At 37.2% G+C, this 24,753-nt stretch overlaps 1 protein-coding gene across 2 annotated transcripts; it reads right to left on the bottom strand.

The window, feature by feature from the left end:
- Positions 1–349: 349 nt before the first annotated feature.
- On the bottom strand, positions 350–24,727 carry zyx (zyxin). 2 transcript variants are annotated; one of them, XM_079624698.1, is made up of 10 exons: positions 24,498–24,727; positions 13,408–13,633; positions 12,093–12,358; positions 8,495–8,590; positions 7,317–7,892; positions 5,577–5,697; positions 4,090–4,259; positions 3,679–3,857; positions 2,543–2,663; positions 350–2,447 (listed from the first exon to the last, which is right to left on the bottom strand). In XM_079624698.1, exons 2-10 carry the CDS (start codon positions 13,625–13,627, stop codon positions 2,334–2,336), a joined length of 1,863 nt encoding a protein of 620 aa, XP_079480824.1. In that variant the 5' UTR covers positions 13,628–13,633; positions 24,498–24,727; the 3' UTR covers positions 350–2,333. The 2 variants fall into 2 exon arrangements, with proteins under 2 accessions (XP_079480824.1, XP_079480823.1); XM_079624697.1 differs by lacking the exon at positions 24,498–24,727 and adding an exon at positions 23,748–24,206.
- Positions 24,728–24,753: the final 26 nt, after the last annotated feature.

The raw sequence follows: 24,753 nt of genomic DNA, 5'->3' as shown, positions 1-24,753 counted from the left end.
GGGCTGATAAGAATTGAGGGGGTGTGAGAGGAGCAAAACCACAAAAGAGCACGTCACGCATTGCGTGGGAACGAACATATTTGGAAACCGTCACATGGTCGAAAACGTAAACGCATACGGATCTTCAAAAATACACCTCATCACTATAAGAAAACGAAACAAGAAACATTTTCTATTAAATCCAATGAAAGATAAAACAAAAAAAAGTACTCAGTTTGTCAATTTTATAGTTTTATTAGTTCAGAATACAGTACAAATATGGAAGAAAAACAATGATAGCAAAAATAACACATTGGCATACTTTCAACCGTAAACATACACACATTCACATATTAAGAGAGGAAATTAGATGTTGAGTTTACAAAAAAAAAAGTCATGTTAAATGGTAAATACATGAAGGCTAAACCACAAGTGTTCAAATGGTCCATAATGCCTTACTGAATTCAGCAGTATTGTGATACCAGCATGAAAATGAGGCCATGAAACGTGATGAATAAAAACACTGTAATAACAATAACAACATATCATGCATAACATGTTAGATTTGGTCATGTTTTTTTTTAATTGGAGCCAGTTTTATTCGATTGCAACAAATACTAGAATTTCTTGGACAATAGGTCAAGGGACAAGGCCAAGAAGAGAAACACAGAGGTGCATAGATAAATAAAAATGAGCTATGTAAAACAGATACAATTTTCAAAATGATATCAGCGCTACTTTAAAGCCAAAATGAGTGGTCTTAGTTAGACAATAGATGTTATCGTAAACACAACAACAAAACAAATTACCTAAAATGTCAATGTTGGGATTCTGTGCATTAATCACAGGGAACGGTGACTGTTAAAAACTAAATATTTCTGAGAGACATTTAAGAGTTTAATCTGTTCAGAATCGTGTTAGTTTGTCTACAGTAATACTGTTACTTTTACCAAAAAGTGATCACTAATTTTGTGATGTTGAATCTTGCTGTATATAACCAGAGCTTTTGTGTAGATAATACTATCAGACTCAGATATAAAATAAAAAAAAAGCTTTAACTACAATGTCATAGATTTATTACAGTAGTCTATGTAAATATTACAAGAGGCTCAGTGATTGATGTGCTTTTCTTTGGAAATACTTAAATCGACAAAACCGACCTACAATTGTTTAATCGCTAAATACCTCTGGCAATATATGGAATGGAAAACAATTGAGCGGATACTGGCATGATAATCAATGCAAACTTACTCAACTGCATCACCACATGTTTTGTTCGACATGTTTTAGGATGTGCCTTTTAAAATATTTGTTCATTTACAGGTAAACCGTTAGATAAGTGAAGCATGCATGACAAATCGCATCTTTCCCTGCCTATGTTTTTGCTTATTTTACATTTGTTGTGACTACAATTTCACAAAGAGCCCTTGTCATCCACTACAGGTGAAACTCGAAAAATTAGAATATCGTTCAAAAGTTCATTTATTTCAGTAATTCAACTTAAAAGGCGAAACTAATATATTATACAGACTCATTACATGCAAAGTGAGATATTCCAAGCCTTTTTTTATTATAATTATAATTAGAATAGAATTAGATTTAGAACCCAAATTAGAATATTGTGAAAAGGTTTTCATAAGCTGTAAGCCATAATCATCAAAATTATAACAAAAAAAAAAAGACTTGAAATATCTCACTTTGCATGTAATGAGTCTATAAAATATATTAGTTTCACATTTTAAGTTGAATTACTGAAATAAATGAACTTTTGCACGATATTCTAATTTTTCGAGTTTCACCTGTACAACGCATGTTTCGGAAAAGCCTTATTGAAAGTGCATGGATGACGGTGGGTATACAAACTATACGTCTTGCCTCAGTAGTCAGCTGTGGTACAATTTATGGATGTTTTTTTATTTTTTTAAAGGCATGCTGGGAGTCGTACTGTGCAGTTCAAACGGCAGTGCAGAACATTACCTCTGCACAGAGTCAGCCACTACAGTAAAAATTCAAGCCACAAAAACTGTCCTAAAATCACTACTCTTGACACTTTACATATCAAACAATCTAGGGGTAAAAATTGTGTCGTATATAACATTCAAAATGGAGGCACTAACATTGTGCTCGCGCACATCAGGCCCTGGCAGAAAGACGCCAGGCCAAACAGGGCAAGCTATGGGCTGGGCTCTGAATAAGGCCATTCAGAAAAAAGCAATAGAGCTTCGTCGAGAAAAGGCTAAACTGACATTGAGCAAACATGAGGAAAATGAGAATGTGAAACGGAAGAGAGATTTATAACACTAAGCCAATTATACGTCTTAAATTTGGTTTAGGTATATGTACGTTTCCACCAATCATTGTTTGGCCTGCTTGGCACGTTGGGTGTGGCATTTCATGCACAGAATTCTGCCATCCAATGGGTAGCAGCCATCAGCGTCTGCCTCGATGGAAAGGGGACGAGCACAATCCTGCAATCAACGAGCAATGTCTTATTTTAAAACATGACTTCTAATTTGAGGCTAGACGAAATAGGTAAAGATGACTAAAGAAAGAGTGTTCGTACCTCACATCGGTAGCACTTCAGGTGAAAGTTCTTCTCTAACGCAACAACCCTGATGGTCTCTTCACTACCAGCGTCGGGAATAATCGGCTCATTGCAGCTCACGCAGAGGGGAGAGAAACGGCTGAGAAACGGAAAAAGGAGGAGAGGTTAAGATAAAACACTGTTTGGTTACCGTCATTCTTCAAAATATCATCAGAAAGAAATTTATACAGGTTTGGAACAACTTGAGGGTGAGTAAATTTCATTTTTGGGTGAACTATCCCTTTAACTAAGATTAATAAAGGCCGTAGAAGTATTGTTCATTGTAAGTTCATGTTAACTAATAAACCTTTAGTGTTACCAATATTGTTTTTATATTATATACAATTTTATATGGGTGTTTATTCAACTTCAGGCACCTTAATTTTTCAGGTGTTCATTTCTATTTAAATATATGATAATATTAAAATACTAGTAAACTCATTTTTTTACACATTAATAAAAAGAAGAAAAAAAATTCTCTCTTGTCCTAGTCAGAATTTCGTTCTTAAAATATGACAATCCATCATAAAAACATGACAATAAAAAAACCCATGATAACAAAGTGGAATTATAATAAACAAATGTAATATATATTGTGTGGGCATGATTTATATAAACTTTTTATACAAATTACAACAATACAGAAGTTCTAGTCCACCACAAATATGTGAAACGCATGTTAAATAAAATACAAGACATGATGTGTGGAAGAAGAAAAAGAGGTAATATTGCTTGTGAACAACATTTTTGTGCCTCATTTTCTAATCAAGCAATTCAATTACAAAATGTATGAAAATACTATTTAATTGAGTGTATTTAGGATACATAAAGCTAACTAAGAAATGCCTTAGAAACACAAAAAAATTAATGTATGCAATTAATATTCCAAATTTTACCCCAAATAAAGCAAATTAACTTTGAAACTTTGTTGTGAGGAAGTTTGATTGTATTATGCTAAAAGTGTCCCTTAGTTGAAGAAAACCCCATTTAAAATACCACTGTTTTGTTCATTACACTGATACCTGATTGAATGGGATAATTAGTTCAAATGCTCTTAAGTATACCAGTGTGTAACGGAGTGTTTTGATTGGTCTGTGATTGGTGAGATGCCTCACCGATGGTAATCTTTGACACAGTAGGGGTTGTTGTTGTCATCGGTGATGAATGGAGCGCCCTCCAGGGTGCAGCTGCAGGTAGTGCAGCGGAAACAGTGGGCATGGAAACACTGACCCACCGCCTTCAGGACACGGTCTGTGATCCGCTCCCCACAGAGGGAACACACAGACAGAGATTTCTGGAAACACACAATCACACCCAAAAGACAAACGGTAAGAAAATCCAACGCTTTAAGGAAAAACAAACAGAGTGGGTTACTAAAGTCTCTGAAAAATTCCCCCACGTTCATAAAAATCTGTAATATGGATAACATTGATTATCGTTAAAGTTTTCAGATACCAAAAAAAGCAATTTGTCAATTAAAAAACTGTGAATATGAAATGTCTTGCATCTAAACTGGTTTGTCTCACCATGTAGCAGTCCTCGCACTGAGGCGTCCCTTCGTGGTCGTAGAACTGCATGCCCTGCAGGGGGCGCTGGCAGCTAATGCAGCAGAAACAATGAGAGTGGAAGAGTTTCTCCATCGCTCTTACGGCTGGCTGAGATCTAGACAGAGCTTCTCCGCATTTACCACACACTTCTGAAAGGACAAATGTGTTTATTTTAGCAAAGCAAAATAGAGCTTGAGGATAATGAGAGATTTATGAGATAAAGAAAAGTTCACTATGGAGCAGCAAACAGAGATTAGTCTCCAGGATGATAATTGGGTGACTGGAGAGGTTGTACTAAAGTACTATTGTACTCTAGAGGTCTCAGGTCAGGTTTACGATGCGTTCTGTCAAAAGTAGACGAGGAAGGCATATTCCCGTTTACATCTGGTATTTTAATCCGTCTCTTTTGTCCACTTTTAACTGTACTGCCCTGATTTCTTCGAGGGGAGGGTCTATGGCCGGGTAAATGTATGTTGTTGTTTTTTTACCTCAGAATGATCTTTCGATCTAATGGACAAAATAAGCTCACTCAATGTACATACGTTAACGCGCTCGGAGACGACGAAAAAAACATACAGAGCAAGACCACGACGAAAGCTGTGAGTGAGTGTCAGAAATCAGGAATGGAGAGAGAACAATGTGCTTGATACATTTTTCATCCTAAAACCAAACGTTGGTCTTCAGCTGACAAAGTTTAAATCCCGTCTGGCTAGCGCGACTCCCATAATGTTAAAGGAACACGCCAACTTTTGGGACTTTGGGGCTTATTCACCGCATCCCACAGAGTTAGATACCGGTACATACACCCTTTTCATCTCCGTTCAATTTAAAATAATTATTTTCTATTTTAATACATTTAAAAATGTATTTTATTCTTGTGATAAAGCTGAACTGTCATCTTAGCAAACAAGACAACAAGACGGGCAATGAAGAACAAAATCAATCTATGACCAAGAATATAATCAGACTTAAAAATAAACCATAAAACACAGAACATGAATACACAAAATCAAACTCTTTATTTCAGTTGCATGTGAAAGTAGGTTGATCTAATCAAAAACGGATCAAAAAGTATTTTTAGTTTTCACCTGCACACACATCTAAGCTACTAAGAAACCAAAAATAAATAAATAAATAAACCTTCAGTGCTGACAAAGACAGAGTGAGATCATTACAACACTCATCCAGAGAGATCCAGACATGGGAGAGGTGAAGCGCTCTGGTGTTTAGACTCTGATAATGAAGTAATAAACTGAGATAGAGAAGCTACATCAAGCTAAACACCTACACAGACCGATAAAGAGAGAGGAAGACGGGAAAAGAGCAAGAGAAGCCTTGAACCATTACACAGTCAGTGTTTATCACCGCTTGTCTGCCGTGTGTTAAACAAGAGCCATATGGATGTCTTAAATGAAAAAGTCAATCAGATCTTAAGGGTGTGGGTGTGTACACAAGGTTAGGTGTACCTGTAGGTGGAGAGGTGATCACAGGAGGATGTTTGTCCATGTCTTTAATAAAGTCCTTAGTCATTTTCTCCAGCTCTTCTACTTCCCTCATAGTGAGAGGAGCTCCACCAGAACCAGACACCTAAAAAAACAACAGCATAAGTTCATCATTTTTCAGAAATGACAGAAATGTTCGTTTTATACATGTCATTGTGTTAGGCAACTATATACATTTTAAGTAGGGATGCACGATATATCGGCCACCATATCGGTACCGACCAATATATGTTCGTTTTTAATGTTATTGGCCCGATAAGAAAATGTGGCCGATATATTAAAGCAGATAAATAATGGATTATTTCCTTCAGCTGAGAAGCACTGTTTGCCATGATGGTTTTGAATTGCTTGAAATATGATTAGAATCACTTCAAAAAAGGAAAATACAGTTAAGTGCAACATGTGCAGCACAAGTCTGTCATGTAGGCCACATACATACAGACATTAATTTTATTGGTGAGATTTTTGTAATCAGGCTCTCAAATATTATATAGAAAATCAGGATATATTGGCTTTCAAATTTTCTACATTTTCATATAAAAATTTTCATATCATCCCTAATTTTAAGTAATGTAAACATCTGAAAAACTTCTATTGATTTACACTGATGATTTTTTACCATTCAAAATGAAACCAATCACAATGAATCACTGTAATATTTGCATTTGAACTGCAATTTACCTTTTTTCTCGCATGTATTTGCATATTGAAATGCGACTCATCTTTTCTTACATCTATTCAACATCTATTGCCTTTACTCCGAACAGACAATGTTGCATTACGTCGTTTGCTCCACAAAGCTCACAGAAAAAAGATGAGTGCTATGTGTCATGAGTTTCATGACATCAGCCAAATTCATGACTCAGATGCGGCATTTCAATTATGAAGAATATATGCATATGCAAAAACTAAAACCTAAGCTGTCCCAAAAGCCTTGTGTGCTTTATTTTTATTTATGTTATCTATCCTTCGACTTACAGTATCAAAGTCAGGGGTCGGTAATATTTTAAATAAATAAAAAATTTATAAAAGAAGTCTCATGTTCACCAAGCAGAAAATACAGTAAAAGCAGTAACATTGTAAAATATTACTAGAATTAAAAAAACTTTTCTATTTTAATATATTTAATATATTATAACGTAAAATTTAAAGTATAGTAATCTATTAAAATGTACATTTATTCCTGTGATGGGAGTCTGCAGTCTGCAGTGTCACATGATCCTTTAGAAATCATTCTAATATTAATGCTCAAGAAATATTTCTTATTATCATTGGGGTTTTTTTGTGGAAACCATAAAATGAACAGCATTTATTTGAAATATAATTTGTTAGAACATTGTTATGTCTTTAATGTCATTGTTGATCAATTTAATGCGCCTTTTCTGAATAAATCGTACTGCCCCCAAACTTTAGAACTTTTGTACACTGACAAAATGTCCGCCATTTAAAATCTGTTTCTGACGTAAAACATCATGTGCCGTGATTGTCATGACAACATTTAAGACAGCATTTCATTTACCATACTAAAGCCTTAAACTTAAGCTTAACAAAACTGCAAAACTAATCTTACTTCAGGAAATATACATTCATTTGTACAGTAATTAGCATTCATTTTAAGATTTATTTTTGCCTTGTTACCTTATCTTACGTTACGTTACCTTTATTTAAATGATTGCATCACGTTACAATCTAAGGCACACCCACCTTTGGTGTAACAGTGTTTCCTGCTGGTCTGCTGAACGATGCGATGGGTGATTTCTTAGGTGCAGCAGGAGAAGGCGGAGCAAAGCTTTGCTGACTGCCAATGGGAGATGTTTCAGAGAGATTGAAAGCAGGTGTGGGGGCGGGAATATTCACTGGTGGAGCAACAGGGGCAGGAGGAGCCGCAGGAGGAGGTGGTGGGAAAGAGCTTTGAGCGGGGGTTTTAACGGCATGGTTAAACCCTCTTGCGGCTCCGGAAGGTGCAGGACTAACTGTTTTGAAACCAAAATTTGAATTCGGCTGACTGGGAGTGAAGTTGGTTTTTGGAGCAACAGCTGGGCCTTTAGCCAATGACTGTACAGGGGCGGGGCCAGACTGTACAGGGGCGGGGGCAGAGGCTGTGCTCTGATTGGCCGGTCGTGTTCGAGCACGTAGCTCCTCAGCCCACGGGGCAGGGGGAGGACGATCCTGCAGCTCAGGAGGGGGGAGAAAGGAGAGGGTGGGCTTAGGGGCTTTTGGTGGTGGTGCTACTGGCTTTGGCGCTACTGGCTTTGGCGCTGATGAAAACTGACTTGGCAACTGAGTAAACAAACACACACAGAAATATGTCACACATCACATGGGGTAAAAAGAACTCTAAAAGCTTACAAAATGTCTAAATTGTGGCATCAGAATGTTGCAAGATTAAGATTGTGAAAAATAACTGTTCCTCCTTTATATTGTTACTTCCTTATTTAACAATTGCTTTGTTTGTGAAAAATACTATAATAGGACTGCAGAATCAATAAGGATGACTGCATCAAGTTCAAATTATTTGTTTTTATTTACAAATTATTTATTCCTAATTTAGTAAATACTACGTAAAATAAATATGCATTTTTATTGCAGAATGTTTTTTAGTGTGATATTTAGTCAATAGCCACCTTATAAATCCCTAAAATATCGCCATCTACAATCAATTTCATATTGGTTGACTTCTACCAAAAAATAATAGAGCAGCACGAACATTCGTCAAAACTTCTCCTTTTGTGTTCTTCTAACACAAAGTAAGCATTGGAATGGCATTAGAGTGAATACATCTTGCCACTATTCCATTAAGGTTGAAAAATTAAAGGGAAATAAACTGAACCCTGAAGGTCAACATTAGAATGTCAGAGGTTATGTTGAGGTTGTGCGATTACCTTTGGGTTGAAAGGTCCACTAGTCTCCATCTCTGATAACATGTCGGTCAAAGAGCCCAGCTGCTTGTCAAAACTCGTCTGTTTCTCAATCAGCCTCTATGGAGAACAAAACCAGAGACAATATGAGGGAGAGAAATTGAGGGGGGTGATGATGAGACAAGATTGTGTGTGGTGTAGGAGAGGTTGGAAAGGATGTGGATTAGGAGAGGAGAACAACAAGAAAGGGTGAATCAGCCATGAAATCTGATGTCGTGTTGGAAAGAGTGCAAGAGTATATAAATGTTAGGCAATAAAAGGGTGGAATAGAGTACAAAGCAATAAAAAAGGAATATGTGAAACAGAAAATGACAGGGTCAGAGCTGAAAAACAATCCAAAGAACATTAAACGTGTGAAGAACAGATATAAAAAAGGATAAAGAAAATGGTGCCTTGAGAATTGTTCCTAGATTAGTGCCTAGTTAGTCATTTGATCAAATTATATGATAATAAAAGGGCAGAATGTGAGTGTGAATCCGCACTGACAATTAAATGAATCCACAAAGAAATTTGGAAGAGCTGAGAAAGACACAAACAAATGACAGTCTTGCTCTCAGAACCACAGCACTGTTCACTCACTACACACTCTTCAAAGAAACATGTACTTTCTGTAGCCATGTTTCCATCCAAAGTTGTGAATGTAACAAAATTGGAATACTGCATAAAAAAAATGTGCGAATAAAGCACCGTTTCCATCCCATGTGTTCAAGAGAACAAAATTGTTAGTTTAGAATAGTAAAAAATAAATTTTAAAAAAGCCACTGCGGCTTTTACATTCATCAAATGGCATGCGGCTCAGAGCGCAGACACAACCCAACAAACGCTGTCATGTTATTAATCCCCTGGTTGTCCAGTTATCCAATCACATCATCTGTTGAGGCAAAGTTTATTATTGCACATCAAAGGATTTATTCGGTAAATGTGATTCCGTCACAGTTTATGTGCATGTCTTCTAATCGAATAAAAAAAAAAGTGTGCCTCAATTGAGTGCATACATTTTTGTCAATTTTTAGAATTTATGTGCATCTTTGCGTTTTCATCCAGCATTTTTTATGTGATAACCCCAAAATCACATGAAAATAGGTGAATAGCTAATGACAATCAACTCCACTGCCTGACAGTGGAAACATTACATTTGGAAAACATTTGGGATGAGGCACTATGGTCAACTAGTTTAGGTAGCAACCGATTAGTTAGTACAAGTTGCGTTGCTATAACCGAAGACATCACTCGCAAAATCGAAACAAAAATCAAATTTTTATTAGGATAATATTAATACTAGGATATTGGATTTAATTGTGCATGTTAATTTCCCCCCTTTTTTTTACATTTAGATACTTAACACCAAGGGCCAGATTTACTAAACAGGGCAAATTAGCACAAGAGCGCAATTTAAAAAAAAGCGCAGATGGGAGTGGAAAATTCTGCGCGTGATCTACTGACGACGCACAAATTAAAGAACACAGACGCAGCCGGATCTTTTCCATAATGACCAAGCAATCAACCAAGAGCAGCGCAAATTAGCGTCTAGTTTAAGACATTCACCAAACATTATTTTGGGCGGTCAAAAAAAAAATGGCACAAATACCAGTAAATTGACTAGCGCAAACCTTAGTAAACAACCTTGCATGATTCATTTAAATACTGTACTCCCATACATTTTGCATCTGAAAGGGAAACTCATACAAATGTATATGCAATAAGGTCAGCTGCAAAAATAGCCTTTTCAGCGCAAATTTTTCACTGTGTATCTTTAGTAAGTCCTGACTGTAGTTTTTTTAACGGCAAAAGAGGGTTTGTGCTGGTGCAAGCTGTTAGTAAATATGGCCCGAATAATGTAACTGTTATGTAATGTAATATTTAACAAAATAAATATTGCTTGATATGCTTAAAATCACTTGTAACATATACAAAGACTATTTTAATTTAGAAAAACGGTTAATATCTAACATTTACTGTTATCATCCACATTTTAAAAAAATAGTTAAAAAGTTAAGACTAAGACATCAAGACCCCTTAATTCCAGCATGCTCTGTCCAGCTGTTTTGGAACAAGAAAATGTCCTACATGAACAACTACCTAAAGCATCTGATCGGAGTGAGGTCAGGTTAGAGTGAGGTCAGGTGACCACATAGCGGTCTTAAGACAAATGAGTTAACTGGTTGTTTAGGCGAAAGGTCAGTGAGTTTTGTCTATCCCTAAAAACTTCTACAGTAAGGAAACGTTTCACGAAAACCGTATTTTCATTGCTCTCAGTAGCAGCAGCGGGTCTTGTTTGATTGAATGAGGCCCTGTGAGAGTGATGATGTAGCCCAATTACATCGCACTCACCACAATAACACGTCCATAAATAGAGTCAGGGCTTATATGGACAAGTCAGCAGACAGCACGTATAACTGCGTCTCATAGGACAGCGGAGTTTACTGCAGAAAACAGCTCAATTCAACTTTCCCCATCTTCTCTGTTTACAAAAAGAGTCGCTAGAATTACAGAAGACTGTAAAATGCCATACCAGGCCATGAAGAGTGAGAATTAATGATGCACCAAAATTTCAGTCATTTGAAATTGAGCATTTAAAAAAATACCCCTTATGGAAACATCGACGTGAAATTGAAAAAAGGAATATTGCGAAAAACTGCAATGGAAACAGTTTTTTGCACATTTACAGGTCACCTGACGTATATCGTTCGGTATGTTTTGGACAGAAGACGAGACAGAGTTCTTCATTAAACTCATAAAAGACAAAATTGTAACTGGAATACTGGATTCTAAACAACAAAGAAATGCCACAATTTATCAAGACCATGAAACAGATATGAGGGAAAAACACCTCATATGTGCCGTTCATAAGTATAAGGGACTTTAATTTCCATTAATGATTGGATAACACGCCTATGTCTCCTTCGATTAAAAATAATGGCTAGTGTGGTGGCTGAGATATACGTAAACCTACCAATATCCATTGCCGCGCGAGAAAAAAAAAAAAAGACGTTTTAGTCTCACAACATCGGTTAATGGAAACGTCGTCATTGCGCACTAGTTTTTATCGACATTTAGAAAATATAGCAAAAGTTTTGCGCAAATCTATAACGCGTCTAATGATCGCTGTAGCAGTTCAAATCTTTCCTGCTAGTTACAGCACAAAATAAACCTGAATGAATATCAGAAGTTTTGCTGAAAGAAACTTTACTACTTACTGAATTGTATCATGTCACGCTCAATTAGTGTTTCAACCGTAGAAAGACGATGTCAATACAACAGCTTGTAAACAATGTCACACATCGTTGCATTTACCTCAGTTTACAAGAATGTCTATAGCTCATTAGTTAGCTGGAAATATATATATATATATATATATATATATATATATAATTTCAGTGCATCGTTCGTCAGAATGGAGTTGTCTAGGTTTAAAAAGGATACAATTGTGGTCAGTATAGTGTGAAAGCTTTTTAATCTTAAAGCACCAGAAATAAGAAACGCTGGGAATGACACAAGGGCACGTAAAGACTTGTTAAGATTAAAAACAAATTGAAATGATATCAAATATTTGGTAACCTACCTGAGAGTTGACACCTGCACCGGTCTGAGGGAGAGGAGGAGGAGGTGGTGGTGGTGGTGGTGGTGGTGGGGGGAAGGAGGCAGAAGGTACAGAGATAAACTCCTCAGCAGGTGCAGGGAGGTGCAGGTCTTCTGCAACTGGGGGCGGGGCTGGGAATGCAGGAGGAAGGGCATCAGATGCAGGGGGTGTGATTTGGCATTCTGGAGGAGGGGCTGGGAGCTCGGCATCATCCAGCGGAGGAGGAGGAGGAGGAGGGGGCGGGAAGTCTAATGAACGAAGGCAGTGAATTTCATTACACTCGCACCAATTCACAATGACAAAACAATCCCTTTCTGCATTGTTCTTTCACCTTAACACAACGCATGATAGCATAGCTTATCTACATACATTGCTTCTCTCACATGTGAAAAACAACTCTTTAGATCATCAGGACTGGCATTTGAAGGACAATGCAGAATGATATTGAATATTGAACACATCAGTAAAGACAGACATGCAATTCAGTGTAATCCTTAAAGTCATATTCAGGAGTTTATCAGCAAAACACTTTCAACACTTTGCTCAAAAGTGAATTCTTTAACAGTCATGTCTAAAAATGCACGCTGTTGCCAATCGCATATGTTGTAATTCTGGTGAGGAGAGAATTACTTAAGTTGCTACAAGTAGAGTGAGCTTTCTAAAAAGCACCTCATGTTCGATCTATAATAAAGGATTAATGACCCACTAGTGATATCATAATGAAGAATAAAGACATAACAAAATTTGTTTAAAAAAAAACTTAAATGGTTTTGGCTGGCATAACCTTACTGTTTATTTTCAAAATATTTTTAACAACTACTTCACTGCTTATTAACGTTTGAAATCAATGTCATGTGGTGCAACTAACATAATGAAGCATGTTAAAAAACATGACACAGGAAGTTATATCAGTGACCCCATGTAGACAAGTCAATAATTCTCTAAAATAACAAATCATTTGACATTTTTATGACAAGGCTATGTTAATTTACTTTAGATAGTAAAATCACATGTGGTTCAACTCCCTGAAAACTTCTATTAAATGTAAGGAAAATATATTACCGGTATTACTTTTTACTTGATGGCTACACTACATGACGTTTTTTGGGTTAATAAAATAAAACCTGTTGCCTAAACGTTTTCCCTTATAAACCACATAAAACAATCTTTATACACAGAGTACATTTCTAAGAATTTGCCACGTGTTCTTAACTAGAATTTTAAAAGGCGTTTCTTTACCACAGATTGGTCTTATATTAGAAATGACACATTTAATCTTTCATGGAAATCACCTTACCCTCACAAACAGCTGAAGGGGGCGGGGGCATCTCTCCAACTCGTCCAATTACACCAGTGCTTACAAATGGAGAGGGCTGTGATGGGGCCATCTGTATTTTGGGGCGTGGAGGAGCGACAGATGCAAACTTTTTGGGTTGGTTGTAGAAAGAAGGAGCGGTAACTTTGAGGGAGACCGAGGAAGTTACCACAATGGGCTTGCCGCTACTAGAGTCAGACATCTTGATCTGAAAAATACAACGGTATGCATGTAGTCAAAGAATTATTACAGTTCAGATGACCATTTCTGCACAACATTTTCCAATGCAAACAAACTAATTCAAGACCACTTGGCTGCATAGTTTGGCAGAACATCATATGGAAAACCTTAACGTTTAGTAAGTGGTCTGTAGCTTTGGCGCCTGAAACCGCTTTATTCATGCACAATTGGTTCTCAAGAGAGCCGCCAACCTGTACATAGGCAAGTCAACCAATCTGGGTTCAATTTGAAAAAATTATCCTACATGTCTACAGCTTTGAAACACCCAGAACATGAGCAGGAAATGTCCCTATTTTTAGCATTGTAAAATTGTATAAAAACAAGATGTGGTGAGCATTTCAGTCATCACAGGGAAGTAAATGTCTCTTTGTGAACAATGTTGTTCCCTGTTTTGTCATAACTAAAAAAAACATAACTGGTTTTAAGAGAAGTTTTTGTAACCTCTAAACTAACATTAAACAACAGTTATGTGTACATTAACTGTTTTGTATGACTTGAGTGAGGTACAACAAGGAAATCATTCACCAAAAGATTGGATAAGGGAATTTCATTAATTAGTTGCCAAGCAATTCACTTCCTGTTATGTACATCTCAGGTACTTCCATGTTGTTCATTTTGACTCGTTTCATATCCACTCTTTGTTTTACTCGGTTTCATATCTAGAGAAAAGTCTCACTCTCAGAAATCCACTTTCAACAGTTTATTCTTAAAGAGATCACACAGCATTTTTAGTTACTTCTTGTCCTTTAATGTCCATTTTTAATTATGTAATTTTCTAGTGTTTTCACCCTTTATCTAAGCTTTAAACAGTCAGTTTAACAGTCGCCTTCAAATGTGAAATGAGCAATACATTTTCTTACTGCGCCATCCTTCAATAACAGCCTCTTTGCAAAGTATAGGTGCTTTCGCACTGGGTAGTTATTGGAACTCAGTTCTAGGAACTATCCACCAGTCCCCCGTGAACTAAATGTTCCCCTAGAACCCTTTTCCTGATTGCATTCGCAACACCAGTTGGAACTTTGATGTGACGCAAGCCGTCCCTTACGTCCTGCCGCTCTGGTTGTTGTGCAGGACTTTAATTTAGACGTTGATGAGAATGACTTAACCAGAGCCTGAGAACACATTGCTCCCTGTTTTCATTAGTTTACGATGTGTTACAATCCTATCTTATACGTTATTAGATAGTACCTTATTATACCATGCGGTTGATGCCCAATGTCACTAGCTGAGCAGAAATGCATAATCAGGTTTCGATTGCTCCCTTCAAAGTCGCGTTGGCTTTCCTCCTTAGCGTAAAGGTTGAGAAGTGCCTTGAGTAAATACAGACTATAAACTGTGTTTGCACAGCTTTTTAATGCTGGGTGCCAGTTTTTTTCATGCTTTCAGCCAATTAATGTACACTTACCATCACTGGAAGTTCCCATTGTGCTGAGTTAGACCCTACTCTGAAGTAGGAGCTAATTTAGTTCCCCTAAAAGGCGTCCCTAGAACTAAAATCGTTCCCAGTACCTGCTGTGCAAACATGCCAAAAAGCGAGTACTTCCACCATTAGTTATAGGAACTATATGAAAAGGTTCCTACGGTGCGAAAGCAATTAACAGGAACCTTGTTAAAAATAAACCATTTACTGTAGATCTTTCAGAAGGATATACACAACCAGTAATAGCACAAAGTTTGGCAAACATTCACTCATTTTATTTCATTAGTTCAACTGGTGTTTAGGAATAATAGTATCTATAGTGCGGTCAAAAGTACTGGTATTTTGGTAACAAAAATTGTTAATAAAAAACTAAAAATAACGATACTAGCCTTTCTGCTGTACCGGTAGTATCGGTGATACTATTAATTATTACTATCAATTATCATCTAAAGTAAATGTTAACTTTGGCAGCCCTAAAATCTTATTTTGTAAAAATATTTCAAAGCATTCAGTCAATTTGCCTCCTTCCAATCAAAAACCCATGGATAGATTATGGAAAAATAAATAAATGTACTATAGGCACTTGGTTCTATTTCACTTAAATGTACATTACAATATGAAAGTAAAGATCTGACACTACTTCAGATCATTGTGACTTGATTCATTGTGACTTTAAACCAATAGTTGTTCGTGAAGCTTTTGATTATAGCTTGTTTTCACAAGAGCGCAGAGCTCAGATATGAGAATTGGTACAGAGAGATCTATGCAATTTTACTGGTTTTGTACTGACTACTGAAAGTTTATTATTGTAACAACACTAATCTATCCTGCATTCTCTAGACAATGTTATCTCACGGTGAATGGGAGTGTCAAGTTTCTGATGACACAATAGGGATCACTGACATGAACCTTGAATCATCATGTGTTCATGCATTCATCAGTGTGACGTCACAAAGTTATACAAAGTTGAGAATGGGCCATTTTTGCAGCTTAGTTTCAAAAGATGCTCTTTTGGGAATAGAACGTTTTGAGTTCTGAAAGTTATCATACGTTTCCATAGTACACAAAGTCCTTTTATGTCATAAGATCAAGCAAAATTCAATTCGTCATGATAGGACTCCTTAAAATGATGTACTAACAGGACACAGAGGGTCAGAAACAGTACAGAGCTACAACCTTCTCTTGTCAGAGGATACAGGATATCATTTATTTTTTGATTTTGCTTGCACACAAGCAAGCTCTCCAAACCGAGGTTATCAGGGCTGAAGTCATACCATGACTTCCCCTTCATGAGGCCTCAGGGTACAGTCAACCGAGCTTCATCTAAAAACAGTTAAAAGTGCTTGAGACATGTGGATGTGATATACCGCAGAAGTGCTCTCATGGCATGAGCTATGTGCAAATATTTACCTCAAGCATGTTTGCCATTAGAAACGACGGCATTACCTCATTTCCCTCCTCCTGCAGCTGCAGCGGAGCCAAGTCTCAGTTGACCCAATGACGAAGTCATAACTTTTTTTTCCCTCTATAGTTCTCGTAATACAGCCAGTGAACCATAACCATTTTTTGAACGTATGAATTACAGATGAAGGCAAGCGCTTTAAAGGCATCAAAAGCCTGGTCTGTCCTAGCCAAATAACTCTCTCTAATTCATCCCACTGTTGCCTTCTGATGCAGAGATGATGTATACATGGATTTCATGACAAAAGAACGTCTTTCATTTACTAATTGGAGCCACATTTTTGTTATTCTATCCTAATTACCATATTTTGTCCAGTCAAATCATGTTATACTAAATCAGCTAGGAAAGAAACATAAAATGCATGGCAGTCCTTTCTCATTCACATTGTTTCGGTTCAGCATCTCAAAATGAACTGACACCATCTCACCTGAAATGTGCTCTGTAACACAAGTATAAGAGGAATTCAAGTAAATATTCAAATTAACTTATCCACTTTGAAAAAGTTATGTAAAAAATTTGTAGAACTTGGGTAGAAGTTACATTTTTAATACCAAGGATCCCAAAATATGATGATCTTAATATAGTATAAATGAGTCTGCATAATGTATAAATAGAAAATATTAAATATGATATCTTAAATAAGTTATTTCTAAGTTTATAAAAATGTATAATTAATTAAAATGATTAATCTCATTTTCCATTCTGCCTTTTATGAATGAAACCATAACAACAACAAATTGATAAACATTCAATTAATTTCTAATGTTAACGATAACTTTGGAAGCCCTAAAATCTAATCTGCATTCTGTTGATCTGCCTCCATCCAATCAACAAATTATTGATAGACCCACCCAACATTTTTCATAAAAGATCTGACAAAACTTAATAGTTCTGACTAGGAGTGCACGATTTACAAAAAAAAAAAAAAAAACGCTGATATTTAAAAAAAAAATTAAATCCAATTGAAAAAAATTCTAATTGCAAGTTTTCTGCACTTGTTTGCATGCAAACACTGGCAGATAATGAGCTGCACACATGTAAGAACACAGTGACGTGCTTCTCTCTGAAACACGTAGCGCATTTAATTCAATCCCAGATTTTGCCATCTAATAATCACACTGAGCCATATCCCGATTTTGGATTTATTTCAATTAATCATGCAGCCCTAATTCTGACTGTAATGAAGATGAGCCACATTCAAAGCCACTGTAAAATTATACAAAATTGTGACCGCACATCAATTGAAGGCTACATGAGCCATGATGGCATATTTATTAGCATCCCTTAATAACTCTTCACACTTCATCCTGTGCCACCAAACAAACAAACACCCCTTTATAAGCAAGTTCCTCTTCACCTTGTTTGACCCGGGTCCAACTCAATTTCTCTCATCACACACAAATGTAAATAGTGAAAAGCAGTACGGCCCAATGACAGCCATACAAATCTAATGTCTAAAGTAATTATGAATCGTTTAGCAGTTGACTCCCACACATAACCACAACCTCCAGCAGATTCCATGTTCTGGCATGAACAGAAGAGCTCCAGTTCACACAAATATTCCCTAAACGGCTGACAAGAGGTAATGATCCCTCCTGCTCTACCTTCCCTTATTTAAGACGCTAAGAGTTAAAGACACTTTGATGTGGTCCACCAAACCATCTCAAAATCTGAGAAGCTCTTAACGGATTTCTGCATAACCATAAGTGGAAGCACAATTTCAGGCCAAAAAAGAGAGGTATTTTTAGTCCCCAGTTCTGAGTGTGCCATGAGAGGCAGTGACATGTGCAAATTCTTCACCTTTCTCCTCTGGTTCAGATGTAGAGTTTAATAATGCAGAGGTGCATGCTCTGATGAAATATTCACAAAGGACAGAAAACAAGCCATAAACACAGAGGTTTAAAAGAGGATTTATTCTCCTCATGGCTTCCATCTCCAGATCAATATAAACTTGCGGGTACTTACAATGAACTGGCATGAAACGTTCCATTGAGCCGTTCCAGTAACTGATCCACAGCAGAGCACATGTGATATTGATGCTCAAAACGAACAGCAATGACTTACTTTTGAGAGTGTCCTCTGACACAAAATGGAAAAGATGATCACATCCTTAATTCGGAGTTCCCGTTCAAGCAAACCAAAAAGAACAAGAGACCATACAACCAACCATCCATCCTTAGTTAGGCTGGCCACACACTTGAAGAATAAGACAAAAATCTGGCTCAAAATCAAGAGGATAGATGTATAGGCTATATAATAATAAATAAATTTTCATTCCATATAAAAATACACTGTTGATATGCAATATTGATCTTTATTCAGTATTTTTAGTAAAACAAATAATAATAATATATTATAATTAAAGAAAATGTATTAAATATATTAGAAAAATAAAACTTGCTTTTTGCATTTGCTTGAGCATTTTGTGAGTTTTGACTCAATTAAATTGCAGTAAATAAATTACTAAATAAGTACTACATATATTAGGCTACATTAAAGGGGTGATGAACTGAGAAATCAAATTTTCCTTGAGCTTTTGACATATAAGAGGTCATCATACTATAAGAATATCCTATAAGTTTCAGAACTGAAAACTTCCTTGTTAGCCCAATAAAAGCTCTTATTGACACCGGGCACAGCGAACGACAGGTTTTTCAAAGTGGGGTATATGACGTCAAAGGGTATCAAACACCGCCTCCGCAGAAGAGCAACGCCTACTTCAACACTGCCTGTTTAGCCCCGCCCACCGATACATGCATTACATGAAACTCATTATAATATGCAAAACTGTTATCCAATCATAGCAGTGGGCGTTTACTTCCAAGTCTTCAATGCGGCACGCCCATAAAAACAGAGCGTTTCAGGAGCTAGGCTCAAAACCAGGGTAGAAAATAGCCTATTACTAATTTATTTGGATGTTTTTGAATGTAAAAACCAAGCGAATGTCATAAGTTGACCTCAGACAACAATATAATAAAATTTGCCCTTTAAAAATTTAAATGTTACAATGATTCAAAAAAATTATGTTTATATTTATCACGTTGATTGTGATTTTGCTACTGAAGTTTAAATCAGAGACTACACTATTTTTTTCCAGCAGATGAATGAAACATCGACAGCCAATCAGAATCCACAGAACATCTGCTTGACCATTTAAGGCACAGATGACATAATCACTAACAGCATGCGCTTATAATAAACAAGACTTCATTGTGCACTGGTGTGGACGCTGATTCTTATAGTTATCGTTATAGTTATCGTTCTTGGTGTTAACTATTGTTATAGTTCTTATGTTCCTTAAAGAAACTTAAAAAGCACATTATAAAAACATCAATTTTGCCTCGCTAGCAAAACCACTGCGAATGTGTGAATGTTTATTAAACCCAGCCCTAGTTTCTAGCCCAAAACTAGGACGTTTCCTGCCTGTTGAGGTCACCAGCTGCCAGTTTGGCTGGTGTGTTTGGTCTTTATGGGTACTGTAATGGTTCGGATACACTGCTAGACACTCTGATAATGTGAGAAGGTAGACAATACAGGAGATCCATCATGCAAAACAACAGTCTAACAGTAATGCAATGCAGCTCAAACCAGTAAAAACACTCTACGTCTTTCATTACCCGCTATGGAGATCCAGCAAAGGATTAGATCTCATCGAACTAGGACCTTCTCAGTGTTTGCGCGCCATGGAAAGAGAAACAGCTGCAATATAAAGATTCCAGTGGCCTTACGCACGTGTCTGCATTTCATCACTAGATCAGAATGACTACGTGACTCGGAGTCTGGCTCTTTTTTAGCGGAAAAGGAGAAGCAGCTGATCTGGCTCCATGAGACCTCCTTGCACAGCCTTGATGGATAATGCGGCCTGGAAACGTTTCCCTCAGAGGGGAACAATGGGAACTTTTTGAGGATCATTGCATGAGATATGCAAATTCTTCAAGATTTTGTTTGCCACACTGGAGACATTAAGAAATAAATAACAGGACATGTTGAAATTACAGTGAGTGATGTTCTACTCTGACTTCAGATGGGCAAATAGCTCTTTATAATGAGTCAAATCTCATCAACAATAGACCAAAGCAAATGTGTCATAGCACTCTCTGGCTGCAAACACGCAGTATTTTTCAGAAATGCAGTTTTCTGGCTTCCTCTAGAGATTTTATCTCAGGTCCAACAAGTGAGAGTAGCTGCAACTAACACGGTATGTAGATAAGAGTTCACTTCACAACTATATTAAGACTGTTGTGTGCTTGAATAGCTGGTCTCGATAACTTGTAGTTTTGGGAAGCTCTTGACAAACAGTGAACCGTCAACTTACCACAGTGTGACACCACAGCAGCAGCATGTTTCAAAAGATAACGTCACCTATGATATCACATCATAAACAACTCCTATCACAATGCTTGTCTACAATGACTAATATGAGAATCATTTCCTTTCCCAAAATCCAGCTTAAACATGTACAAAGACACTTGTACTTCGTCTGAATTTTGGTACAGACGACTCCAGAAGCAGCATGATGCTATTGTTCTGGCCTGGGTGAAAAGCATACGGCACGCCCACAATCTGTCTGGGTTACGCTGTGCTCAATACAGCTCAGACGGATCGCATAATACGTCATGGGGGGTGCATATAATGCGGGGCATTACGTCATAAAGTCTGTCAAGTACATGCTTGCTTTCTATGGTGCATTAAAACATTCTTAATATGAAAATAATTTACTTAATGTTAAAAAAACTACTACTAGTACATAAAGTAAAATGGCGATAAAAACACCAATGAGTAGGCTATTTCAATTAATGTATTAATACTTAGGTGCAAGTGCATTTACCACTGCTCAGCAAAATCTAGTAATTTCAATAGAACTCGTTTCGGGAGTTTTGCGAGAGGATGATAAAGTTCCCAAAGCAGATTTCACTGTTTAAAGGTGCAGTAAGTGAACACTTGTAGCCAATCAGCAGTAAGGGGTGTATACACTCAAGATGGGGAAAATGCCTGTGTTGCATAAGAATGTTTGTGAATTTGGGGGCGGAGCTATCAATATAGGGATGTGATCCGTTTTGGTACGTGTGTGAGTGTTTGTTTTGGCGATTTCAAATATCAACAGCGTTTTTCATAAATCGCTTACTGCACCAAGTTGTTCATGCAAATTCACCATGCTGACCAACAGAAAACCGCTTGGATTGAAAGTGACTTCTGTGTGAGCAGTGCTTCGTGCACTGCTATGGTTTCTGGGGCCCCCTGGACTGTTTATTGCCCCGGGCCCCTGTTGAACTCACGTTCCCAGGTAGGAGACCTTCGGGCCTCTGGAGTCATAATCATTACACCACCCCTGTACGTCGCTATACTAATCACAATTCATTCAGAATACACACGATCAGGAATTTCACATGATCAGTGTTTCCCATACATTGATTTATCTGTGGCAGCCACAAATAGATTTCAGTGCATCCCATTCATTAACTAGAATTACAATTTCTTATAATAACATAAAAGGTCTTTAAAGTTATATTTTTAGCCAATGCGGTCAAACAAACTAAAATCAAAAGCGCAATAAGGATTTGTGTCCTTTTCAAAAGACTGTCTGTTTGAGTGGTTGCGTTGCCAATCTATTAAAGGTAGGGTAGGCAATTTCAGAGAGGCTAGCAATAGCAAGCTAGCTTTGAAAGAATGAGATGCCACCCTCCTTTCAGAACGTCTCCAAAGCCACGCCTCCCCCAAAACACATGAGCGCACACAGCAGAGTCTGCAAAGCGTCACGAGAGACCGTGTTAAATTACCTCATGTCTCAAAGCACATAACATTACAATAATAAAGAATGCAAACAATTTAAAGAGGTCTTACTGTACCAACTGACTGCTGATCATTTCGCCATTGATGTGTGCCATTGAACAGCTCCATGTAGAACGTCACTGGTTGCCATCTCGTAATTATGGTTATGTCATGGCGTGAACAGCATAAGCTTGTGTCTCTATGTGCTTGTGTCTCTATGAGCTTGTACAAGCTGACTATGTCTACAACTCTGCACATATTCGCTGGAACACGCTGATGACATGTGATGTATGCTCAAGCAGGGTGTGAGGAGGTTTGGAAATACATGTTGACAGGCAGGTAGGACATTGTATCATTCAGACCGAATGCAATGATTGGACAAACATTTTTGTTCCTGAGACTTCCGCAATAGATGTAAATTTTCTTTTATTGATTGCTATCAGGATGTGAAGAGAGTTTCAACCAGTACAACAAAAAGCGTTTATTAAAAAGCCTACCCTACCCTACCTTTAAAGCCAACCCTACCTGCTTCTCATCCAAACAGAATTCAGTCGGAACGATCGGTTCGAAATTAACACCAAAAAGGCTGCACTCCTCATTACAAACTGTTTCATTGAATATTATTATTTTATGTTATAACGGGAGATAAATAGCTTTATTAACATGATCAGAGCACTTGTGGCGGTATCATTTGTTATAATTCGCGCTGATTTATTATATTATTCCAGTCCGTATCTTATTTTGAGGTGGAAAATCCTAAATCATTCTGGCGTCGCCTAAAGGCCAGTAAACCTTATTGTCATCTTTATGGACTCCACCCAGATAAATCCTGAGTTCATTCATTACGACATTATCGCCTTAAATTATACTGAAATGACCAATATTGCGGTCTCGTTCTTCAGACGCGGAAAAGTTTGTGTAACGTTACGTTAGCTGTTCCTGATGGTGTTATCAGACGTGAGAGCAGTAGGCTACGAGTTAAAACAAGTTGCTTTAACCTTATATGGATATCTGACTGAAAACCCAGACAGTAACAAGCGAGATAAAGCCCCCAATGAATATAATACAATACAAGTTATGACTCCAGGCAGCCCGCAATCTTTAGTTGAAAGCATTATTTAGATTTAGTTAACATTGTAAGTTACACATGAGCCCCACCCCTCACTTTATTTAGGTTATATCATTTTTCAAGGAGGACGGAATTCCAAAGCGGTTATGAAAGATTTTCATAGTCAAAATATTTAAAACCATTCAAACAACACACATTATGACCTTATGCTATTTCAATACATTTATACATCACTAAGAACCACTATGAACGCATACATACATGGTTTGTGGTTTTGATGCGGATAGATACCGGTTTACTGTGTGACAAACTTCTGTCATTACAATTACACATTATAGAAAAGGTGAAACAAAGGCACTTACTGTTCGTTTTCCTCCGGAAAGGTGCAGTTATGCCAGTACAAACAGACAACGCGTCTAATTTCTATCCCTACAGCCCTTTATGAGTATCCTTTCTTAATGTATATCACTTTGCGGATGCTGTGTTGGCGTCAGGCACCATTCTGTTAGTACTGACAAGATCTCGTGGGGACGATCATCAGCGAATCTGATCTGCCAGCATGAACTTTTTCCAAATGTACCGACTCTAGTCACACTTCCGGTTCACGCTTCCGCATTCTCCTGGCCGCTGGAGGTGGGTAAACATCTGCGGCCAATGATGACTGCACTGCTGTTAGAGATCTGCACAGTTTTCAAGTTTTTAACCGTTTTATAGTTTATATTAAGCTATTTTAAATACCGTGACAATTTAATTTTAGCAGAAATATTACATCTTATCATCAGCCTATAGGCCTACGGGTCATAACATACCTTACCAAAAATATAGCAAATGTACATTTTACAAGCAAAACGTTTCAAGCAAACATGTTTGTTAGACTGTGTTATTAAATGATACTAATAATAAATTATTTGAAAATTGGATTTCAATTTCTCTTTCGATGTATGCAGCTTGGATTTATTCTTTGTGTTTAACTGTAGCCTATACCTGTTGTTATATGAAGAGGTTTAATAAACGTAAAAAAAAAGTTCATTTGTTACCTTACCTTGCACATAAGCCATTGGACAGTTATTAAATAAAACAGTCAAACAAGCTAAGTCTTGTTAGTGACTTACCTCTTTGCCTGCCTCCTTCTCCTTCTCTTCTTGTTTCTCTCTCCGTAAGTGATTTCAATGATAACTTTTTCTGCAGTCTCTAGTACTCCTGTTTCTTTCCGAATCACAGCTGTTGAACCCTCCCCCTACATGTCTCCTACAGGAATGACACCATCCCTCGGTCTAAACAAGTTCTCTCTCGCTTGTCTTTCGCACAGGTCATGCGTATTACAATCCAAACACCTCTCTCTGTCTCTCCCCCCTTGGATTCTTTAAA

This window comes from Phoxinus phoxinus, assembly GCF_949152265.1.
Source record: "Phoxinus phoxinus genome assembly, chromosome: 10".
In the NCBI taxonomy this organism is placed as follows: domain Eukaryota; kingdom Metazoa; phylum Chordata; class Actinopteri; order Cypriniformes; family Leuciscidae; genus Phoxinus; species Phoxinus phoxinus.
The sequence above is the reverse complement of the archived record's forward strand: the minus strand, read 5'-3'. Positions and strand labels throughout refer to the sequence as shown.